General features: G+C 45.1%; 1 protein-coding gene across 1 annotated transcript in view; it reads right to left on the minus strand.

Moving 5' to 3' along the window:
• The window catches only part of alg13 (ALG13 UDP-N-acetylglucosaminyltransferase subunit), an 88,510-nt gene that overhangs the window by 17,388 nt on the left and 47,131 nt on the right, over positions 1 to 23,991 (minus strand). The window contains exons 13-19 of the mRNA XM_056280595.1: positions 23,141 to 23,372; positions 22,921 to 23,028; positions 17,153 to 17,306; positions 7,836 to 8,025; positions 7,580 to 7,615; positions 7,318 to 7,357; positions 1,846 to 1,873 (exon numbers count right to left, since the gene is read on the minus strand). Of these exons, the coding sequence (XP_056136570.1) occupies positions 1,846 to 1,873; positions 7,318 to 7,357; positions 7,580 to 7,615; positions 7,836 to 8,025; positions 17,153 to 17,306; positions 22,921 to 23,028; positions 23,141 to 23,372 (788 nt within the window). The remainder of the gene's footprint in view (positions 1 to 1,845; positions 1,874 to 7,317; positions 7,358 to 7,579; positions 7,616 to 7,835; positions 8,026 to 17,152; positions 17,307 to 22,920; positions 23,029 to 23,140; positions 23,373 to 23,991) is intronic.

The raw sequence follows: 23,991 nt of genomic DNA on the forward strand, positions 1-23,991 counted from the left end.
TTTCAGCCATGCAGACATTTCAGCAAGGCATGACGATATCCGTTCCGAGACTGTGAGGTCATCTGGCAGGAATGACAGGAAGAGTTGGGTATCGTCAGCATAGCAACGGTATGAGAAACCATGGGAGCAGATGTTTGCACCAGGTGAGGTGGTGTATAATAAGAGAAGGGGACTGGGCACTGACCCTTGAGGTACCCCATGGATAAGCCCAGCGGTTTGGACACTTCTCCCCTCCAAGATGCTCTAAAAGATCTCCCCGAGATCTTTTAGAGTTTACCAAGCTAAAAAACTGTTAGCTACCACTTTGAGGGCAAATAAAATAGATTAAGTCCTCACAAAGTAAAAATGCTGCAAACACACCTTCATTTGTCAAGCCTCAAATGGTTTTAACCTGATTAACTTTGACCACCTGCATCCAATGCTGCTTTTTGTTGTGACCATCATGTCCATCATAGTAGACCAACATACTCACCATAATAGTCCAGCATCTTTCCACTGAGTTGTGCTTTAGAAGGGCACAGCAGTTTTAAATATTGTGGTTTGAGGCTTGTCTTTTCTAAAATACATTTGAATGAACTTTATTTCTCAAAAGACGAAGGCTTCCTGAATGCAGTGACATATCGGGTCTGGTTTGATGCATTTCTATCATCATAGGCGCGACACAAGAGGCAGCAGTGGATGCAGCAGTGGATGCAGCTGGTCCCGACACAGCTACATTACATTATATTACATTACATTACAGTCATTTAGCCGACGCTTTTATCCAAAGCGACTTACAATAAGTGCATTTAATGTAGGAAACCAGGGGAACTACTAGTCATCAGAGGTCATAAGTGCATCTAAACAAACATCTAAGAGCAAAACCAGTGCTAAAGTAAAAGCACAAGAAAGAGATTTTTTTTTTTAAATGAGTGAATACAATAAGTGCTAAGAACAAGTAACAGGGTAGTAGTTCTTGAAGAGGTGAGTTTTCAACCTGCGCTGAAAGATGGGCAGCGACTCGGCTGTCTTGACATCAGTGGGGAGTTCATTCCACCACTGTGGGGCCAGGACAGAAAAGAGCCGTGACCGACGGGCGATGGAGCAACCAGGCGTCCCGTGGCAGCAGAGCGAAGTGGTCAGGCGGGTGTGTAGGGCTTGACCATGGCCTGGAGATAGGAAGGAGCTGTTCCTTTCACTACCATGTAGGCTAGCACCAGAGTCTTAAACTGGATGTGAGCAGCTACTGGGAGCCAGTGTCGGGACATGAGAAGGGGAGTTGTGTGGGAGAACTTAGGGCGGTTGAACACCAGACGAGCTGCAGCTTTCTGAACAAACACCAGAGGTCTGATGGCCGAGGCTGGGGCGCCAGCAAGGAGTGAGTTGCCATAGTCCAGCTGGGAGATGACCAGAGCCTGGATGAGCACCTGTGCCGTCTCGTCGGTGAGGAATGGGCGAATCCTCTTGATGTTATAGAGGAGAAATCTGCAGGAGTGAGCAACCAATGCAACATTTGCAGCAAACAATAGTTGGTTGTCCAGGATCACACCCAGATTCCTCACAGTCCGAGTTGGCGTCACCACGGTGTTGTCAATGGTGATGGCCAGGTCTCGGTGCGGGCAACCTTTCCCCGGGGGGGAACATCAGCTCTGTCTTGTCCAGATTGAGCTTCAGGTGGTGTGTCGCCATCCACTCCCGAGATGTCAGTCAAGCACGCAGCAATGTGTGTCTCTACTTGTGTGTCAGAGGGAGGAAGGACAAGATCAGCTGGGTGTCATTGGCATAACAATGGTAAGAGAAGTCATGCGAGTGAATAACAGAACATAGGGATGTCGTGTACAGGTAGAACAGGAGAGGACCCAGAACCGAACCCTGTGAAATGCCTGTAGTCAGTCTGCGACGCTCCAACACAGATCCCCTCCATGTCACCTGGTAGGAGCGACTCGTCAGATAGGATGCAAACATTGAGAGAACAGAGCCTGTGACACCCAGCCCCTCGAGGGTAGAGAGGAGGATGTGGTGGTTCACTGTGTCGAACGCAGCTGACAGCTCCAGGAGTATCAGGACAGAGGAGAGAGTTTGCTCTCGCAGAGTGCAGCGATTCTGTCACTGCAAGGAGGGCCATCTCTGTCGAGTGACCCACCTTGAACCCAGACTGGTTGGGGTCCAGGAGGTTGTTCTAGTGGAGGTACAAAGAAAGTTGGTTAAAGACAGCACGTTCGAGAGTTTTGAATAGAAAGGGGAGAAGGGAAACTGGTCTGTAGTTTTTGACATCAGAGGGGTTAAGTGATGGTTTCTTGAGAAGAGGGGTGACTCTAGCAGTCTTGAAGGTAGATGGAAAGCATCCTGCCTGGAGGGAGGTGTTGATGAGGTGGGTTAGAAAGGGAAGGAGTTCAGGTGCTATAGACTGAAGAAGAGTGGAGGGGACCGGGTCAAGGGAGCATGTGGTGGGGCAACTGGATGTGATGAGGTTGAGGACCTCGTCAGGGAAGAGGGGAGCGAGGTGGGATAGGGTGGGATGTGGAGAGGTGAGGGAGGGTGCAGAGGGTGGGATAGTGCAAGCAGCACTAACTGGGTGGTGAGAAAAGGAGGATCTGATGTCGTTTACCTTCTTGTCAAAGAAGTTAGCGAAGTCATCAAGGAGAAGGGAGGAAGTAGGAGGAGGAGGTGAGGGTTGAAGAAGTGTAGAGAAGGTTTCAAAGAGTTCCTTAGGATTAGAGGCAGAGGATAGGATTTTAGAGCAATAGAAGGCAGCCTTAGCAGCAGAAAGGGAGGATGAGAAAGTGGAAAGAAGAGATTGGAAGTTGAGAAGGTCCTCTGGGAGTTTGCCTTTTCTCCATTTGTGCTCTGCCACTCTCAGTCTCTGTCTGTCAGTACGTACTGAGTCGGTCAGTCAAGGGGCAGGTGGAGTTGGGTGTGCAGGCCTGGAGGTGGGGGGACAGAGATTGTCTCGAGAAGAGGAGAGGGTAGAGAGAAGAAGATCAGTAGCAGTGTCATGGGGTAGGAGAGAGAAAGATTCAGGTGTAGGGAGGATGGAGGTAACAGAGGAAGAAAGATCAGTGGTGGAGAGAGCGGAGGTGTCTACGGGTGGAAACCATGTGGGTAGGGGAAGGGGCTGAGGGAGGCGAAGAGAGGGAGAGAGAGTAGGACATGAAATAGTGGTCAGAGAGCTGGAGGGGAATAACAGAGAGATTGGAAATAGAACAGTGTCTAGTAAAGATAAGGTCCAGCTGGTTGCCAGCCTTGTGGGTAGGAGGAGAGGGTGAGAGGTGAAGGTCAAAGGAGGAGAGGAAAGAGAGAAGAGGATCTAGCTTGTCAGTGTGGATGTTGAAGTCACCGAGAAGGAAAAGTGCAGAGTCAACAAAAGGGAAGTGCGAGACAAGTGTGTCAAGCTCCTCCAGAAACTCACCAAGGGGGCCTGGTGGGCGGTACACAACCACAATGGTGAGTTTGACTGGATAAAAGACAGTAACAGCATGAAATTCAAAAGACGGTGGAGAAAATTGTGGAACGGAAACAAGAGAGTATTTCCATTTCAGGGAGATTAGCAGGCCAGTACCACCACCCCGCCTCCCAGCTCTGGGAATGTGAGAAAAAGAGTACACATCAGACAGAGCTGCGGGTGTGGTAGTGTTTTCTGGAATGATCCAGGTCTCAGTTAGAGCAAGAAAGTTGAGGGAGAGCAAGGATGCGTAGCCTGAGATAAACTCAGCTTTCTGCACCGCAGACTGGCAATTCCCGATCGCTCCCATTCAACCTGTGTCAACCAGTTCATCTGGTTGACACGTTTCTATTTCAGGAAGAGTCGTGCGCACACAGGGACGTGAATATTGTCCTCTGTCCGTCACTATGAGGTTTCCCCACACAAGCTCATGACTTTCCTTCTTCTAACTCCAACACACAAACACACAAAGACCAGAATGAAATCAGACCAGAACTGAACGTGGTTCCACGTCAGCAGGTCTTACTTGCTTAGTGGTCACTCTTTATTACAGCTTGTATCTTTAACATGATCAGTGTTATTCATCCAACGAGTCACACCATTTACCACAAAGAGCTTCTTAACCAACAGGAAGGGTTCATTAGTCAACAGGAACTTGTGTTTTTTATATCTTGCATGTTTATTTCTCACTCGGAATATTCCAGAGAAGTAAATATCAAAGAAAACGAGCTGGGCTGCATTTTAAAGTAAAATAAAGTGCCAATCAAATGTATGAGAATGGGGATTTGCATAAAGTTGACTGGGCAGGGGGTCAGGCTGGTTCTTTGTGCCGTTAAGAAATCTTGGTTAACAAAATTTCTCATGAAAGAACTGATGTGGAATTAAAGAACTAAAACCATGTCTTCAACATGTTGTGTAACCTCCAAAAACTGAGTAGGACTAGACAGTACTGACAAACTCAAACATCAAGATGTTCCTGACTGGGCACCTCCATATTGATCATGTGATGATATTGAGGGGATGACTGTTGGTGCTTTCATAAGATGCGTACACAGCACAACATGCTGACAGATCTGAGTGCTGGCCTGAGTGCTGCTGGGCACATTGTCAGCCCAACGAGAAGAACACAAGCACCTGAGGGGAGCTTTAAAAACCTGCGGCTACCCCAGTTGGACCTTTGTGAAAACTGCAACATGTTCCAAAAAGACCAACCAGGTGAGCGACGAGGAGAAAAGGAACAGAAGGAATAGCACAGTCATCCCGTATGTTTCTGGGGTCTCCGAGAAACTCAGGGGAATTTTCAACAAACACCGAATCCCGGTATACTTCAAACCCAGCAACACACTCCCACAAAGACTGGTTCATCCCAAAGACCGTGTACCACACACCCAAAAAAGCAATCTGGTGTATGCTATACAATGCAACGAGGATTGCACTGACTTATACATAGGAGAAACCAAACAACCACTACACAAACGGATGGCCCAACACAGAAGGCCAAACTCCTCAGGACAAGACTCAGCAGTCTATCTACACCTAGAGGAGAAGACACACTCCTTCCAGGACAGCAACGTACACATTTTGGACAGAGAAGATAGATGGTTTGAAAGAGGGGTGAAGGAAGCCATCTATGCGAAACTCGAAAAACCATGCCTCAACAGAGGAGGAGGTCTGCGACACCACCTATCGCCCACTTACAATGCCGGCCTTTCATCTCTACCCAGAGACTCAAGAAGCCTAGCCTCCAAGAACAACAGTCGGTCACTAACGGCTCCAACCACTCTCATGACCACTGAACAATAAAGTCGAAATCAACACCCCCAACGACCGTCGCTGCTAAACAAATGCATATCAATAGCTCCGATGGCGACGGGCGCGGCCAAACATCGGTACACAAAAGAGCCACTCATATCTATGGCTCTGTTAGTGACGGGCGTTGGCAAACATCGGATCACAAAGTGCCACACATATCAACAGCTCTGACGACGACTCCTAGAGGATAAATTCTGAGTCTCATCAGCAACCAGTCAGACTAGCTTGGTCTAGTCAGAAAGGCACGAACTGAGGAAGCCTCTTGGATGAGAGGCGAAACGTCTTCACGGATATATACCAAGTCCAGTTGCACTTGATTCACCTCCTTTGGATAACCATGACCTGGATGAATGAGAACATTCACAGACATGCTGACAGATGATAATCAGTAATGTGGACATGATGACCAAGCAGGCAGACACATTCATGGTTCACTTTACTAAAACACTCACTGTGTCTACACGCACAGGTAAGTGGAGCTACGGTTACAGCTCCATCAGGCCATGTAGTTGGACTACTGTCGTTGTCCCAGTATACAAGAACCGGGGGAGAATTGTTTTATTGATGGAAGTATGTCTGACCCTGACACAGTAGGTGGCGATATGCTCCCTTTCAGCTGGTTGCTATTGGACCTTCTTCTGGTTGACCTATTGCGTCACATACTAAACAAGCCACAAACAAGTTAGCAAGTGGCAAGCGGGTTCCATGTGGAGCGGTGACAACATGGACAACTTTACTGCGCTGTCCATTTCATACGTACTCTACGCTTTACTTTTGGTACATGATTTGCTCGAGGGGTCTTTTAATCCCGCTTCATCCAACTTTTCCACCACTTTCTTAAATAGGTCACCAGTCTACGTCCTCCTTCCATCCATGTACTTCAGGATATTCAGCTCCTTTAGCTGACACAACATGAGGTTTGTCTCCTCGTCTGTCCAGAAATGTGTGGTTCTCGCTCTAGCAGTTGCCATGTTGATACTGTTGATAATACGCTGTTCCACTTCCGGGTAAAAGACCGCTGTGGGAACTATGGATCATGCGCAGAATGCCTAGGCCAGTTCGGGGCCCACTGAGGTGTACACATGCCAGAGTAAATCCATCCCCAACCGTATTATCTAGGTGTGTTAGCCTGACTTCCAGAAATTCCATTTAGTACGATTTCAGTCGGACTAACATGTTTACATGTATTTTAAAAGTCCAGTTTTGGGTCCGCGGTGGTGTAGCAGTCTAAGCATCGGCTTTGTGTCGATGCAGTTGCCCACTGGGGACTGGGGTTCACGCCCCAGTCTTGTCAGATCTGACTATGGTCGGACTCGATGAAGCAGCAATAATTGGCAGCGCTGTCTTCGAGAGGGGGTGGAGTCGGCTTGTGATCGTCACATGAATGCGTCTCTAGGTGTGTGGGGAAAAAGCAGTGGTTCGGCCTGGAGTCGCCTTGTCATGAAAGTGGGGAGGCGTCTCCTTCAAGACTGCCAGCCGGAGAGATGCAGTTGGCGAACGCATGCCGTACGAGGGTGGGTGTTTGAATTAAAATAGGGATCGATCGGCCACTAAATTGGGAGATAAAAGGAAAAAAATCAGAAATACATTTATAAAAGAAGTCCAGTTTTAATCGGACTAACATGATAAATCCACTTTTTCTAACATCATGTAAACATAGTGAGTGGAATAAGTTCAGAAAACTGTCTCATGTCACTGTGATGCAGCCTTTCAGACCAGGGAATGACAACATTTAAGTTATATCACCATTTTACCACAACCACAATCCCACAACACACCTGGTCTCACATCACCAGATCTATATTATATCCCACAACAACTGTGATGCAGCCTTTCAGACCAGGGAATGACAACATTTAAGTTATATCACCATTTTACCACAACCACAATCCCACATCACACCTGGTCTCACATCACCAGATCTATATTATATCCCACAACACACCTGGTCTCACATCACCAGACCTATATTATATCCACATTCTGAGCAGATCTACACTAGAACAATGAGTTATCAGCAGCACTGCACAGCACCAGACTTCAGGAGACTGAGAAGATGGAAGTTTACCAGGTTAGTAGAAGACTCTGGAGCAGCATGGACCACTGGAGTCTGCAAACCAGCCTCTAAAACACAAAACCACACACAGTGGAACATCTTGGCTGATGTCATGTCAGTAACAGGGTGTAGCATCTTTACACTGAGTAGGATGCACACAAAGTCCATGGTACACAGGCCTTTACATCTTCATGCAATCTGCTGATGTCTACAGTCGTCATGGTGGAGTGGTAACTGTGATTATTATGCAACCTGTGTAGTACACTAAAGACAATTGATCAAATACTCACCCCGAGTGCTGTACATGTACTCCTCTGTGTACTCAGCTAACAGACATGCAGAGACAGACACAAAGACATACAGACAGAAACAGAAATAAAGAAACAAACATTGAAAGAGACAAGCATCTGGTTGAATGGTGTCAGAACTCGACATGTGTGTGTACATGTTAAGCATTTGGCCAACGCTCTTATCCCGAGAGACCACTCTTTACTTTCATTACAACTCAACATAAAGCCAGCATCATGGTGAACCTGGTCCTCCTACCATGATCTTCCATGGTGCTGCTGTCTTCCTGGTCCTCCTCTGATGATGTCACAGGTGGTTTTCCAGGGGCAGGAGGAAGGGGAGGAGGAGGAAGGGGTAGGGTGATGGGTCCCTGCTGGACCCAGTAAGAGGAGGTAGAGGGATGAGGTGGAGTTCCCATCAGAGGAGGAGGCGGGGCCACAGCCTGGCCCTGCAGTGGAGAACAGCAAATCAGTAGTTTAAACTAGACAGACAGACGGTATCTTATTACAATTAACGCTCCAATTTAGACTCGTCACTGTGGAAAATTTTTACACGGCAGCTGCTGCCATTTTCACATTGTTAATAACCAGTATTACCACCTCTCACCACTAGAGGGGGGATCATTTGTCATGTTATACAATGATTCAGTTTAAACACAGAAAGGTGAATCAGTTCATCTGGACACAACGTTTAGTGGCGACAAATGTACTCTTAGCCCCCCCGGTTCAAAGATGGTCGTTCCTTCCTTAACTTAGATGGCATCTTTGACTCCCCGTTAACACCGGCGTTCCTCCCTATCAAGGACATGCACATCCTCATCCCTGAAAGATTGGCCACTGGCCTATAGACAGTGTAGACTGTGGAGTCCTTGTCTGTAGATGGTGTAGACTGTGGAGTCTTGGTCTCTAGATGGTGTAGACTGTGGAGTCCTGGTCTGTAGATGGTGTAGACTGTGGAGTCCTGGTCTGACGTGTTAGCTCTCCTGTGTTGTGTCATCCTCTTGGCCAGCGTCTGTTTAGTTTCCCCAATGTACAGGTCATGGCAATCCTCCTGGCATTTAACAGCTACACTATATTGCTCTGTTTGTGTCGGGGGACCCGATCCTTGGGGTGGACCAACTTCTGGTGCAGTGTTTTGGGGTTTGAAAGCAACCGAGATGTGGTGTTTGGAAAATGCGCATTTCAACTGTCCTGACACTCCCACCACATACAGAATCACCACTGGTTTACGCTCAGGTAGCGGTTGTCATCTGTCGCCATCTTACAATGCTGCGATTGTAACTATTCCACAATCCTCTAAAAAGTACTCATGGCCACTGAAACTCTAGTTGGTGGTCACGCCTATTTGCATATGAAACCAATTGTTGGTTTGGGTGGTTACACCACTGTATTGTTTATAAGGGTGGGGACACCTACAGTCAGTTGAGACTGACGAGGTCACTTCGATGATGATGAAACGTTTCTCCCACAAAACGTTGTGTCCAGATGAACTGATTCACCTTTCTGTGGTTTTCTTAGATGGATTATTGAGCATGCATAAAGACGGATACCGTTTAATGTTTGGTGTGCCACTGTAAAAAAGGAGGATGTGTCACATGGCTGGACATGTATGTATGACAGCAAAATTGCACACCAAATTCAATTCATTTGAATAGAATGTACACTACCGTTCAAAAGTTTGGGATCACCCAAACAATTTGGTGTTTTCCATGAAAAGTCACACTTATTCACCACCATATGTTGTGAAATGAATAGAAAATAGAGTCAAGACATTGACAAGGTTAGAAATAATGATTTGTATTTGAAATAAGATTTTTTTTACATCAAACTTTGCTTTCGTCAAAGAATCCTCCATTTGCAGCAATTACAGCATTGCAGACCTTTGGCATTCTAGCTGTTAATTGTTGAGGTAATCTGGAGAAATTGCACCCCACGCTTCCAGAAGCAGCTCCCACAAGTTGGATTGGTTGGATGGGCACTTCTTTGAGCAGATTGAGTTTCTGGAGCATCACATTTGTGGGGTCAATTAAACGCTCAAAATGGCCAGAAAAAGAGAACTTTCATCTGAAACTCGACAGTCTATTCTTGTTCTTAGAAATGAAGGCTATTCCATGCGAGAAATTGCTAAGAAATTGAAGATTTCCTACACCGGTGTGTACTACTCCCTTCAGAGGACAGCACAAACAGGCTCTAACCAGAGTAGAAAAAGAAGTGGGAGGCCGCGTTGCACAACTGAGCAAGAAGATAAGTACATTAGAGTCTCTAGTTTGAGAAACAGACGCCTCACAGGTCCCCAACTGGCATCTTCAATTTCTCCAGATTACCTCAACAAATTAACAGCTAGAATGCCAAAGGTCTGCAATGCTGTAATTGCTGCAAATGGAGGATTCTTTAACGAAAGCAAAGTTTGATGTAAAAAAAATCTTATTTCAAATAAAAATCATTATTTCTAACCTTGTCAATGTCTTGACTCTATTTTCTATTCATTTCACAACATATGGTGGTGAATAAGTGTGACTTTTCATGGAAAACACGAAATTGTTTGGGTGATCCCAAACTTTTGAACGGTAGTGTACATGTTCAGTTGATTTGCCTCCCAGAGCCAGGTAAATTCATGCTATACCCATGTGTAGAGTTGAACTTTGGTGAACTCTGTTAAGCAAATTTGTGCAGTAGACCAATAACAAAACTGCTTTGACTGCGTTGACCTCTGACAGGGAGGTCAAGAGGGAACGACCAAAATGGAGGAAGCTAACATTTTAGCAATGTCACATCACCCAATTTTGTAGAATTGTACGACGATGACGACAACATTTTATATTATAGAGTGCTTTTCAGAGTACTCCACGACACTACTGCATACGTTAAAATGAACATAAAAGCAACACACCAAAAAAATACCACACACATTAATCATACATTAAAAGCAATTCTGAAAAGGTGAGTTTTGATTAATGATTTGAACATGGACAGATTCCTGCAGTCTCTGATGTGTTTGGGGAGAGTTCCAGAGGGAGGGGGCAGCTATCGAGAAGGCTCCGTCACCTCAGGTCTGGTGCTTGTTCCTGTGTGGTGGAGACAGGAGGTTGGCATAGGAGGAGCGAAGGCTATGGGAAGGAGTATGGTAGTGGCGAAGGTCGGTGAGGTTGGAGGGGGCCTGGGGGCTTTGGGAGTGAGAAGGACTTTGAATTGGATCCATTGTGGGACAGGGAACCAATCAATGTTCTGGAGGACAGCGGTGATGTGGTCAAGGGCGTGGGAGCGGGTGAGCAAGCGAGCAGCAGAGTTCTGGATTTATGGGAGTTTGTTTAAACAATGTTACTGCAGTAGTCAATTCTGGATGTGATGAAGGCATGGATCAAAGTTCTGGCAGCAGGAAAGGAGAGTGATAGGCAGAGACGAGCTATGCTTTTTAGGTGGAAAAAGCAGTTCTGGTGATTTGATTGACATGGTCATGGAAGAGGTTGGTATCAAATGACTCTGAGGATGTGGATTTGTGGGAAGGGAGACAGAGTGGAGTTATCGATGGTGAGGCAGCAGTTGTGAGTGGTTTGGGACCAGTGATAATCATGTCAGATTTATCACAATTTAATTTGAGGAAGTTGGCTTGCATCCATGATTTGATTTCAGTGTGGTCAGAGTGGCGTGAGCTGTAATGATGATGGACTTAGCGGAGATGTAGAACTGGATGTCATCGACAGAGCAGTTGAAGTGGAGAATATGATGACGTATGATGTTACCAAGGGGGAGCATGTGAAGGATGAACAAGAGAGGACCAAGCACCAAACCCTGCGGAACACCTTGGGACCAAAGAGCGGTGAAGGAGGTGCAGTTGTTGATGCTGATAAACTGTTGGCTGTTCGTGAGATATGACTTTAGTCAGGTGAGGACAATACCGGTGATGTTGAGGGAGGATTCAAAGTAGGGGAGAAGAATGGTGTGGTTAATGGTGTCAAAAGCTGCAGTGAGGTTGAGGAGGATGAGAATGCTGAGGTGGCCAGAGTCTGAGGAGAGGAAATCGTTAATGACTTTAAGGAGGGCTGTTTCTGTGCTGTGAGTGGAAACCAGATTGAAATGATTCGAACAGGTCATTGGAGATGAGGTGAGTTTTGAGTTGTGAGGCGACAATATGTTCCAGTATTTCTGACAGATAGGGGAAATTGGAGATGAGCTGGAAATTGCTCATGATATTAGGGTTGAGTCCAGATTTTTTGAGGATGGGGGTAACAGCAGCGAGTTTAAGTGTATGGGAAACTGAACCAGAGCTGAAGGAGGAGTTAATGAGTTCTGTGATGAGTGAAAAGATAGCTGGGAGACAGTCCTTAACAAGTCAATTATTGAGGATGCACAAAGACAGTCCTAACAAGATTAGATGGGATCCAGAAAACAATGAGCTTCTCATTCCTACTGAAAGAAAGAAAGAAAGAAAGCCACTTTATTTGTGTCATTGTACAGGTTACAATGAATTTTTTTTGCTGCATTTAACCCATCCTATTGTATAGGAGCAGTGGGCAGCTGCAGCGCCCAGGGACTGACTCCCATTCTTCTTTCCATTGCCTTGGTCAGGGACACAGGCAGGAGTATTAACCCTAACATGCCAGTCTTTTTGATGGTGGGAGGATACTGAAGCGCCCAGAGGAAACCCACACATACATGGGGAGAACATGCAAACTCCACACAGAAAGGACCTGGGACAAAGGGGCAGACGGGTGGGGAGGTAGAGAGGGCGGGGGAGGTGTTCAGGCTGCTGTAGATCGGTGGTACTCAACCTTGCCCTACTCAGGAGCCATATTGACAAAAAAATATTTTTTGCAAGAGCCACAATCCAAAAACGTCCCTTTCCTCCCTGAAACATCATGCATTGGAGAACAAGGACAATAGTAATGTGTTATTAAGCAACGAAAAGCATGATGCATTGTGCAATAACTAATTTATTATTATTATCATAATTGCAACCACAAATGCCATTACTGGCAGTGTTTCAACAGTATCCATAAACAATTACTATCACTATCATTACAGTCACTGTCAGGTGACTACGGTGTTACTCATCTTGGATAGTGGAATCTTCTATGCTTGGCTGTTTCACCATCTGAGGGTTGACTTTTCACTGTACTGCTCCCTCAATGTTGTAAACTTCCCAGAAGTGTTGGAACAAAGATGAACAGCAAGCCAAACTCGAATTCAGGGGAATTTAATGACGTCTTGCCATTAACTATAGCGAAACGACGACGACGACGAGTGAAAAGTCATTGCTTTCTGATGGCATTAAACAGAATGATGAGCGAAGATTGAGACATGCAACAACTTTTTCTACTTTCTTTCAGCGTATCAGACTGAGATCGTTTTAACAACGGAACTACTGTAACTGCAATTTTATGAAGGAATTGAATTTGTTTGATGTTTGGAGGCATGGTAAACCGAACGCAGTAGAGTATTCCTGCTATTCCAGTACTCATAGAACTCACTCACGCATAGACTACTTTTTGGTTTCAGCACTACTTGCCTCCAAAATAGATGAATGTCATTATAGTAGTATAGTTCTGTCTGACCACGCTGCAGTATCCTTGACCTATGAAGATAATAACTTAGTGTGCGACCCCCCCGAGATGGCGTTTTCAACCCAGGTGGTTTGCGGATCCTACATTCATAGATTTCTTAGATAAGCAGATTGACCTGTATTTTGAATGTAACAAGTCCCAGACTTCTGCTAGCACAAGGTGGGAGGCTTTCAAAGCCTTTATTAGGGGCCAAATCATTTCCTTCACTAGCTCCAAGAAAAAGGCTACACGACTTGAAATGAAGACATTAGACGAGGAAATTAAAAAACTGGAAACAGAAATATATAATAATAGACATATACCTACAGATGTTCATGCAAGACTGCTACTGCTTAGATCACAGCACAATGAATTGGCAGCTAATAAAGCTGCTGCTGATTTAATGAGACTCAAACAGTCCTACTATGATCAGGGGGAAAGCCTGGAAAACTTCTAGCATGGCGCATTAAACAACAACAAACAGAAAGGTCTATTAATTGTATTGAAGTCCCAAGTGGTAGAACTATAGTGGACCCGACAGAGATTAATGAAGCCTTTAGAGACTTCTATGGGAATTTATACAGCTCTGAGTGCTCTCCTAATCTGGACACGCAAACACAATTCCTAGACAATCTTACTATTCCTAAAATTTCGGAAGAGGAATGTAGAGTATTAGATCAAGATGTAACTGCATTGGAAATTGCAGAAGCAATTGGGTGTATGCAGGCTGGAAAATCAGCGGGTCCAGATGGCATCCCTATAGACATTTATAAAACATTTCAAACCAAATTAATACCACCCCTCCTGGAGATGTTTCAGGAGTCCTTTGAGAATGGTCTTCTCCCTACATCTATGAGTGGCGCCCTAATCACTTTACTCCCAAAACCGGGGAAACCAAATACAAAATGTGAAAATATGCATCCAATTAGTCTCCTAAATTCTGATACCAAAATACTCTGTAAAATTCTTGCAAGAAGATTGGAGGATCTTCTACCTAGAGTAGTGGGGGAAGACCAGAACGGATTCATTCAAGGGAGACAGGGTTTTCATAACGTTAGACGAGTGCTCAATATTTTATACAGTCAGAGGGAGGCGCCTGACACGGCCTTACTTTCACTTGATGCAGAGAAGGCCTTCGACCATGTTGAATGGCCTTATCTGTTTGAGGTGTTAACACGATTTGGCCTTGGGGATACATTTATCAAATGGGTAAGATCGCTTTGTACAGGGCTTACTGCAGAAGTTTTGACGAATAGTAAGGTTTCTAAACCTTTTAACATTTGTATAAGTTGCCCTCAAGGGAGTCCTTTATGGCCTTTACTTTTTATCCTAGCGATAGAACCATTTGCTATAGCGGTGAGGACACACAGCCATATTTATGGAATTCGAGAGGGACATCTGGAGCACAGGGTAGCACTCTTCGCCGATGACGTGATATTAATGCTTAAAAATCTGCATAAATCTATCCCAGCGCTCCTAAGCCTTATTGAAACATTTGGGAAAATATCCGGTTATAAAGTTAATTACTCCAAATCATCTATAATGTTACTGAATGAAACAGAGAGGAAGAATGGTCTTGTTTATGCTTCTACCTTCAACCCAACAGACACATTTACATATTTGGGAATAAAAATTGTCCCTGAGGTGAATAAGCTTGCTCAGTCAAATTATGAGCCCATCCTGGACGCTAGTATTGCTTCGATAGAGCGTTGGACATCCTTACCTATTTCAATGATCGGCAGGATTAATATCCTAAAGATGAATATACTTCCCAAATTTCTTTATTTGTCCCAGAATATCCCCCTACCCCTTCCTTCATCTTTGTTCACGAAAATCAAGAAACTGTTTACCAACTTTATTTGGCAAAATAGACGTCCTAGATTACGTCTATCTTTACTTTATCTACCATATGATCGAGGTGGCCTGAAATGTCCAAATATCCAATGGTATTACTGGGCAGCACAATTAAGGTCGATTATGTTTTACTTCTCATCTGGAAGTCCCCCAGCTTGGATTGATCTGGAAGCCTGCTCTGTTAAACCGGGCTTACTATTGCACCTGTATTTGTACTCAGCAGACCGTAAATATCTGAAGAAAAATACAGACAACCCTATAATATTGAATATGATTGATGTTTGGTTCGATGCTTGTAAGTATTTGAATATAAATGTGTCCCGGTCACGCTTCAGTCCTATTTGGGGTAATGCCAATTTCAAACCAGGGGAAAATGATAGGGGATTTAAATTATGGGCTGAAAAGGGGTTAAGGAAAGTGCAAGACATGTACAGGGAGGAGGATGAAGTATTCATGTCCTTTGAGGAAATATCTACCAAGTATGACATTCCAAGGAATCCTTTTTTCAAATATCTTCAGCTAAGGAGTTTTATATCCTGTCAAAGCCATTCATTAGACATTCCTACCATTTCTATATTAGAAGTTGCAGTCACAAAACACTGTTATGATAAAGGTTTAATTTCAACTATGTATGACTTATTTGTATCTGGATCTGATGAATCATCAGAGACAAAACTGAGATGATGGGAGGGAGATATAGAGGAGGAAATATCTTTAGAAGAATGGAGTGAGGCATGTAAAGAGGCCCAGAGACAGACAGTTAGCAGCAACCTAAAGCTTCTACAGTATAAACGGCTGATGCGTACATATATAACTCCTGTTAAATTTCACAAGTTTAATGACAATATTCCTGATACCTGTATAAGTGTAGTGAGGCAAGGGGGGCGCTGTTTCACTGTATATGGGAATGTGTGGAAGTGAAAACCTTCTGGCAAGACGTTGATATGATTGATCAAATTTTGTCAAAGAAATGACCATTGAGTCCAAAGCTTTTCATTCTTGGTTTATATCCTACCATCCCACATTTACATAGCAATGAGTTCAGATTTATAGATATGTGTATATTACAAGCAAAACGTGTAATTGCTCTTAATTGGAAAAGTGTTGATGGACCAAGAATTGGTATGTGGGTTAAAGAAATGGCTTCAAACATGTCAATGGAAAAGATAATGTATATTGTTAGACGTAAACAAAGTGTTTTTGATAAAATCTGGGGATTGTTTCTGTACTTCTTAAGACGTAATACTAATGTTGGTAACTTGCTTCATCAAGAACAAGCTCTGGGGGAGCAGAACAACTCTATCTGATTGTTTATATGCGTAAAAGCAACTGAAAAAAACCACACCCTCTAATCAGTCTGTGAAAGAAATTATTATTATTTTGATTATTTTTATTAATTTAATTTTTATTTTTATTATCTTCTTTAACCCTGCTTTGAATTGTATTACTTGTTATAGGGACGGGGTTATGGGGGGGGGGGGGTAGGGTGAAAATGTTTGCTGTACTGTGCTATTACTTGTTTTGATGTAATTTGCAAACAAAATTTAATAAATATATTGCTTAAAAGAAAAAGCAGGTGAAATACACAACAATACTTCTGAGCGCAGTGCGGCTGGCCAGTTCTGAAAAAGAAGTCATGTTTTTAGCTGTGGGCTCCCACACCTCATTCTGTGGTACAAGTGAAATGGGATTTACATTAAACAGCTCAAACAACATCTGCAGTTAACAAGCATCCCACATTTGTTTTTTCCCCTGTGGAATAAAATCAGCCAGTTAACCTTCCTCTTGTGAAGCGTTTATATTGTGTAGAGAACCACGTGGCCAACACATGGCCGTGACGTACAGCAGACACAACCTTCACAGATTAACCCTGGAATTGGCTTCCAATACTCGGTGGCATTCATGCTTCAGAACTGGTGAAAAGGGGTTTAATTTATGAGATAATAATCATAAACACACATCACATCTCTTCAGGTTTTGCTGACCAGCCTTTATTTCAGATGTTAAACCAAAACCCCATCATTAATTTTCCAGAGATGGAGAATAAAGAATTCCTGATGGACCTAAATAACTTCTGGGTTGATCTTCAAATAGACACCATCCCTGACCCACCTCATATGGTCTCATGGAGCCTTACTGGACTCCATGGACTGGACCACAGAGAGACTGTACCATTACTTACCGGCAGGGGGGGATAGATGGCATCACCTGCCTCCTCCAGCTGGTAGTATGCAACACCTCCATCCAGGTCTTGGGGTGACTCCTCCCCAGCCTCGGTGGAGTACCCAAACTGACACGGCTTGTTGATGGCAGCTGTGAACTGCCGACGGCTACGCCTACAGAAAGACAAAATATGGAAGTGTCTCAAGTGAACCAGTCGTACACCACATTCTCAACTGCATTCAGTCCATCAGAAAGCCAACTCAACAAATCTGTGTGGACTACTTATTGTCGTACATACACCACATGTCCAAATCCTGCTGACTTCAGTGGTATTTGATGGGTTAGTGTCTGGCAGGACTTTGCTAGGAAAAATTATAGGGTGCATAGTGATTTCCCTCATCACAATAGCAGCCAAATGGGTGGGGTGATGGTCTATTCCATTGCCTACCAACACGGGAATCGCCAGTTCGAATCCCAGTGTTACCTCCGGCTTGGTTGGACATCCCTACAGACACAATTGGCCGTGTCTGTGAGTGGGAAGCCAGATGTGGGTATGTGTCCTGGTCGCTGCACTAGCACCTCCTCTGGTCGGTCGGTGCACCTGTTCGGGGGGAGGGGGAACTGGGGGGGAATAGCGTGATCCTCCCGCGTGCTACATCCCCCTGGTGAAACTCCTCACTGTCAGATGAAAAGAAGTGGCTGGTGACTCCACATGTATCAAAGGAGACATGTGGTAGTCTGCAGCCCTCCCCGGATCAGCAGAGGGGGTGGAGCGGTGACTGGGACGGCTCAGAAGAGTAGGATAATTGGCCAAGAACAATTGGGGAGAAAAAGAGGGCAAAAATCGCCCCCCCTCAAAAAAAACCAATAGTCAAATGAGGAAGAAGGCGGGTAGTGTTGAGTGTGAAGGAGTTAAGGCCCTCATGCTGGCCCTCATTCATTTGGAATGGAGCTCAAACAGTGCTCACCTTACCAACACCTGCAAAGGAGAGACTCGATTAAACAACCATCATCAGCACTGTTAGTGTATGTCTGTCCTTAGTATGTCTTAATGCATGCTCAATAATCAAGGTAAAATCCCGGAAAGGTGAATCAGTTGCTCTGGACACTTTAGTGGCAGAAATGTTCATCACTCGTCTAAGTGACCTCTTCAGTCTCACCTGACTGCAGGTGTCCCCACCCTTATAAACAATACAGTGGCATAACAACCCAAAACAACAATCGGTTTCATATGCAGATTGGCATGACCATTAACTAGAGTTACAATGGCCATGTGTACTATTCACAGAGGATTGGGGAACAGTTGGAATCACGGCGTTGTAAGATGGCAACAAATGTACCCTCCCCCCCTCGTCACATAGATGGCTTCTTTTGACTCCCCATTCAAACCAGCGTTCCTCCCTATCAAGGATGTGCAGATCCTCATCCCTGAAAGAGTGGCTACTGGCCTGTAGATGGTGTAGACTGTGGAGTCCTGGTCTGTAGATGGTATAGACTGTGGAGCCCTGGCCTGACAAGGTAGCTATTCTATGTTGTAACATCCTCTTCACCAGCATCTGTTTGGTTACCCTGATGTACACGTCATGGCAATTCTCTCAGCACTTAACAGTGTAAACTATATTACTCTGGTTGTGCCAGGGGACCTGATACTTGGTGCAGCGTGTTTTGGTCTTTGAAGGCAACCAAGACAAAATGTTTTGGAAAATACACGTCTCAACTTTTCCGACACTCCAGCCAGATACAGAATCACTACGGGTTTACTCTTAGCCAACTGTTGTCCTTCTCCTCTCTTCGATGGACTGGTGCACTGTTTGGGCGTCTTCCTGGCTTTGACAAATGCCCAGCAGGATAACCACACTTAACCAGGGCCTGTTTAATGTGGGATTTCTCCCCTTCCCCGGCCGTTGTGTCAGTGGGGACGTTGTCAGCTCGGTGGTACAGCGTCCTGATGACTCCTAGTTTGTGCTCGAGTGGATGATGAGTCACACCTTAGGTACTGATCAGTATGGGTCATCCTGTTGGAGCGTCTTCACAGTAGCTTCCTTCTATTGACATTCAAGCTGAAAGGCCGGTGTGGGTGCCAAGTCTTTGTTACAACCAAACAGTTACACACCTGATCCAACTAATCATCCAGTAGTCTTTGCTGAGAAACTTGATTAGGAGGCACAGGTGTGTAACTGCTTGGTTGGAACAAAGACCTGCACCCACACCGGCCCTTTCTGGATAAGATTGCCCACCCCTGCACTAGATGCTTGTGAGTCAGTGTGGAAGTAGGTCTCCTACTGGTCCACAGTTCCCACATACGCTTCATACAACCTCTCTCTTGGGGTCTGTTATAGTATCATTCCATCGTTTCCAGGTTCTTGGCCCTTGTCCATGAATGTCTTGTTTCAGTAGCCCATTTCTCATCAGGTTGTCCTGGCTCCCCAACATCTGACATGGACCTTGTTAACACAGGGCAACATCCGAGCCAGTATGACTATTCGTGTCACTCTCACTCATGTATGAAGTAATTGGCAAGGAAAGCATTAGGGGTTTAAGCCATGGACTATTACTGGACATTCATCCCAACCCGGGTTTGAACCCCCAATCTCCAGCAGGAAAGCCGGCATTCTTACCTACTGAGCTATCCAGCTGCTATAGTAAGTACACCTCTTTAAGGTATACTTACTATAGCAGCGTGACCTCTTTAGTCCCAGCTGACTGCAGGTATCCCCACCCTTATAAACAATACAGTTGTATAACGACCAAAACCAACGACCGGTTTCATATGCAGATATGGGCATGACCATTAACTAGAGTGAGATCATTAACTAGATGGCCTCTTTGACTCCTCGTTCAAATCAGCGTTGCTCCCTTTCAAGGATGTGGACATCCTTATCCTTGAAAGACTGGCCACTGGCCTGCAGGTGGGTGTAGACTGCAGCCAACAAAGAGGCCATCTATATTAAGAGGGAATGTCCATCCCTGAACCAAGGAGTGGGCCTAAGAGTACATCTGTCACCATCTTACAATGCTGTGATTGCAAACATTCCCAAATCCTCTGTGAATAGTACACATGACCATTGTAACTCTAGTTAATGGTCACACCATATTTGCATATGAAACTGGTCATTGGTTTTGATTTTGATATACAAACCCCAATTCCAATGAAGTTGGGACGTTGGGTAAAACGTGAATAAAAACAAAATACAATGATTTGCAAATCCTTTTCCACCTATATTCAACTGAATACACACAAAGACGAGATATTTAATGTTCAAACTGATAAACTTTATTGTTTTTTGCAAATATTCACTCATTTTGAATTTGATGCCTGCAACACATTCCAAAGAAGCTGGGACAGGGGCAACTTAAGACTGGGAAAGTTGAGGAAAGCTCTAAAAGCACCTGTTTGGAACATTCCACAGGTGAACAGGTTAACTGGAAACAGGTGAGGGTCATGATTGGGTATAAAAGGAGCATCCCTGAAAGGCTCAGTTGTTCACAAGCAAGGATGGGGCGAGGTTCACCACTTTGTGAACAACTGCGTGAGAAAATAGTCCAACAGTTTAAGAACAACGTTTCTCAACGCACAGTTGCAAGGAATTTAGGGATTTCCTCATCTCCAGTCCATAATATCATCACAAGATTCAGAGAATCTGGAGAAATCTCCTAAACATCTCCATGCCTCCACATGTATGTCATCAGGACCAACTGCCTTTCCACTCTTCATCCTCTTCATAGCTGCCCTCACTTCCTCCTTGCTAATCCACTGCACTTCCTGATTCACTATCCCTACATCATCCAACCTTCTCTCTCTCTCTCATTTTCTTCATTCATCAGACCCTCAAAGTACTCCTTCCACCTTCTCAGCACACTCTCCTCGCTTGTCAGCACATTTCCATCTCTATCCTTGATCACCCTAACTTGCTGCACATCCTTTGCAGCTCAGTCCCTCTGTCTAGCCAATCGGTACAAGTCCTTTTCTCCTTCCTTAGTGTCTAACCTGTCATACAACTCACCATACACCTTTTCCTTGGCTTGCGCCACCTCTCTCTTAGCTTTAGGCTGCATCTCCCAGCACTCCTGTCTACTTTATTCAACTGACTATCTCACTTCTTCTTTGCCAACCTCTTCCTATGTATACTTTGCTGTACTTCCTCATTCCACAACCAAGTCTCCTTGTCTTCCTTCCTCTGTCCTGATGACACACCAAGTACCTTCCTAGCTGTCTCCCTCACTATTTCTGCAGTGGTTGCCCAGCCATCCGCTAACTCTTCACTACCACCTTGCATCTGTCTTAACTCCTCCCTGAACTCCACACAACAGTTTTCTTCAACTTCCACCATTTGATCCTTGGCTCTGCCTTCACTTGCTTCCTTTTCTTGATCTCCAAAGTCATCCCACAGACCACCATCCGATGCTGCCTAGCTACGTTCTCCCGTCACCACCTTGCAGTCTCCAATCCCTTTCAGAGCACGCCTCTTACATAAGATATAGTCCACCTGTGTGCACCTTCCTCCACTCTTGTACGTCACCCTGTGTTCCTCCCTCTTCCTGAAATATGTATTCACCTCAGCCATTTCCATCCTTTTCGCAAAATCCACCATCTGTCCTTCCACATTTCTCTCCTCGACACCACACCTGCCCATCACCTCATCACCTCTGTTCCCTCCACCAACATGCCCATTGAAGTCCGCTCCAGTCACCACTCTCTCCCCCTTGGGTATACGTACCACTACTTCATCCAACTCACTCCAGAATTCTTCTTTTTCTTCCATCTCACACCCAACTTGTGGGGCACATACCCTGATAATATTCATCAACACACTTTTGATTTCCACGTTCATACTCATCACTCTGTCTGACTCCCTCCACCTCCAACACACTCCTGACACACTCCTCCCTCAGAACCACCTCACCTCATCCCTCCTCCCATCCACACCATGGTAGAAGAGTTTGAACCCACCTCCGATGCTCCTGGCCTTACTCCCCTTCCACCTGGTCTCTTGCACACACAGTATACCTACCTTTCTTCTCCCCAACATATCAGCCAGCTCTCTCCTTTACCAGTCATAGTGCCAACATTCAAAGTTCTGACTTTCACCTCCACACTCCTACCCTTCCTCCTCTCCATCTGCCTCTGAACTAGAGTAACATAGCTTCCACCGGCACCTTGCTGGCCAACAGTACCGTGGCAGTCGTTGGTAACCCAGGCTGTGACCGATCCGGTATGGAAATCATCATCACATTTATATAGCGCTTTTCTAGACACCCAAAGCGCTTCACATTTTCTCAGATTTATGAGCCGCATATTTGATTTGGCAAAGGTTCTATGCCAGATGCCCTTCCTGATGCGACCCTTCCCATCCAGGACTTGGACCGGCACCAAAAATGTACTGGCCTGTGCATGCTCAGGGGCTGGGTTAAAAATACTTCTACAATAAGGTCCTTTTTTATGCAGCGAAGATCTGAACAGAGCTGGTGAAGCCTGTGCATCTTCTTAGTTGGAGTAGAGAAGGTCATTATACCCCCTTTACAGCCAACTTTCTCAGGTGCTACAAAATGTGGTTGCAAGGCCAACAACTGGATCACGAAACTCGAGCATATTACACCGGCTTTAGCTGCCCTTCACTAGCTTCCCATCAGTTTTATAATTGGTTTTATGTTTTTATAACTTTTGATACCTTTCATGGTCAGGTCCCCTAGCTACTTCTGCTAGACCCTAGATGACTTTTTTCATTTTCTTGTAAAGATACCTGCATATAAACAAGGTTTAGCATAAAGTTTAGCATTACTGCTTACCGTGAGCGGAAGGCGCAGTTGTCATAGCTGTGGTAATAACGTCTCCCCGGGTGATAATAGGTCAACTGTGGACCAATCACGTGACGGTTCAGGAACCGTCCAGAGCTTCTGATCAGAACCCATGATAGAACCACACACACACACACACACACACAAGACAATCAGAGTCAATGTTCTGTCAAGACTGTTCACCAGACTGGTTCAGGATCTTTAAACCCACCTGGTAGCTCCGTAGCGGGGGGATCTAGAGGGGGGAGCATAGGGGTCATAGTCCTGGATCCCGGGGCGGCCTGGAGTAGCTGGCTGGAAGCGGGGGGGCATAGCGTTCTGAGATGGGTGTGGACGCCCCCCATAAGATGGCGAGGGAATTATCAGAAGTTCTGTCCCTTTTCCTCCCCCACCACGTGACTTCCTGAAGTAACGATGGCGGCGCTGTCCACGAGACTCACCGTCTGGGGAAAAAGAGCTTTTAATTGAACCTATCTTCTTCTCAAGTCAATCAACTTAAAGCTACAGTCCTGACTATCTAGGTTTTATCGTCACTTTGCGTCTTCGACGTAGACACACTATGCACCTGGCTCTCTCCATCTGGCCACCCAATCACCCCCCAGTGACATAGGCTCAATGATTTCCTCCCACTCTACCTCAGGCTGATGTTCTGGTGCAAAACGGCTGCCGTGCATCACCCAGGTGGTGCTACACCTTTAGGGTTGGTTGAGGTGAGTACCCTTCACTGTGAAGCGCTTGGGTATCAAGATAAAGTGCAATATAAATGTAATGATTATTATTATTAGGATTAGGTGTTGGTGAGGGGAGAGTTATTTGAGCTCCATTCCAAATGAATGAGAGTCAACAGTGCTCTTGTCTTCTACTACTACTACTACTACTCTGCTAATAACCACTGCATTTATATAGCACTAAAGTGCTATATAAATGCAATGATTATTATCATTATTACTACTACTACTATTTTCAACTGCTCCCGTTAGGGGGCACCACAGTGGATCATCTGTTTCCAGCTCTTCCTGTCCTCTGCATCTTCCTCTATCACACCAGTCACCTGCATGTCCT

Source organism: Lampris incognitus, chromosome 5, assembly GCF_029633865.1.
Source record: "Lampris incognitus isolate fLamInc1 chromosome 5, fLamInc1.hap2, whole genome shotgun sequence".
NCBI classification, from domain to species: Eukaryota; Metazoa; Chordata; class Actinopteri; order Lampriformes; family Lampridae; genus Lampris; species Lampris incognitus.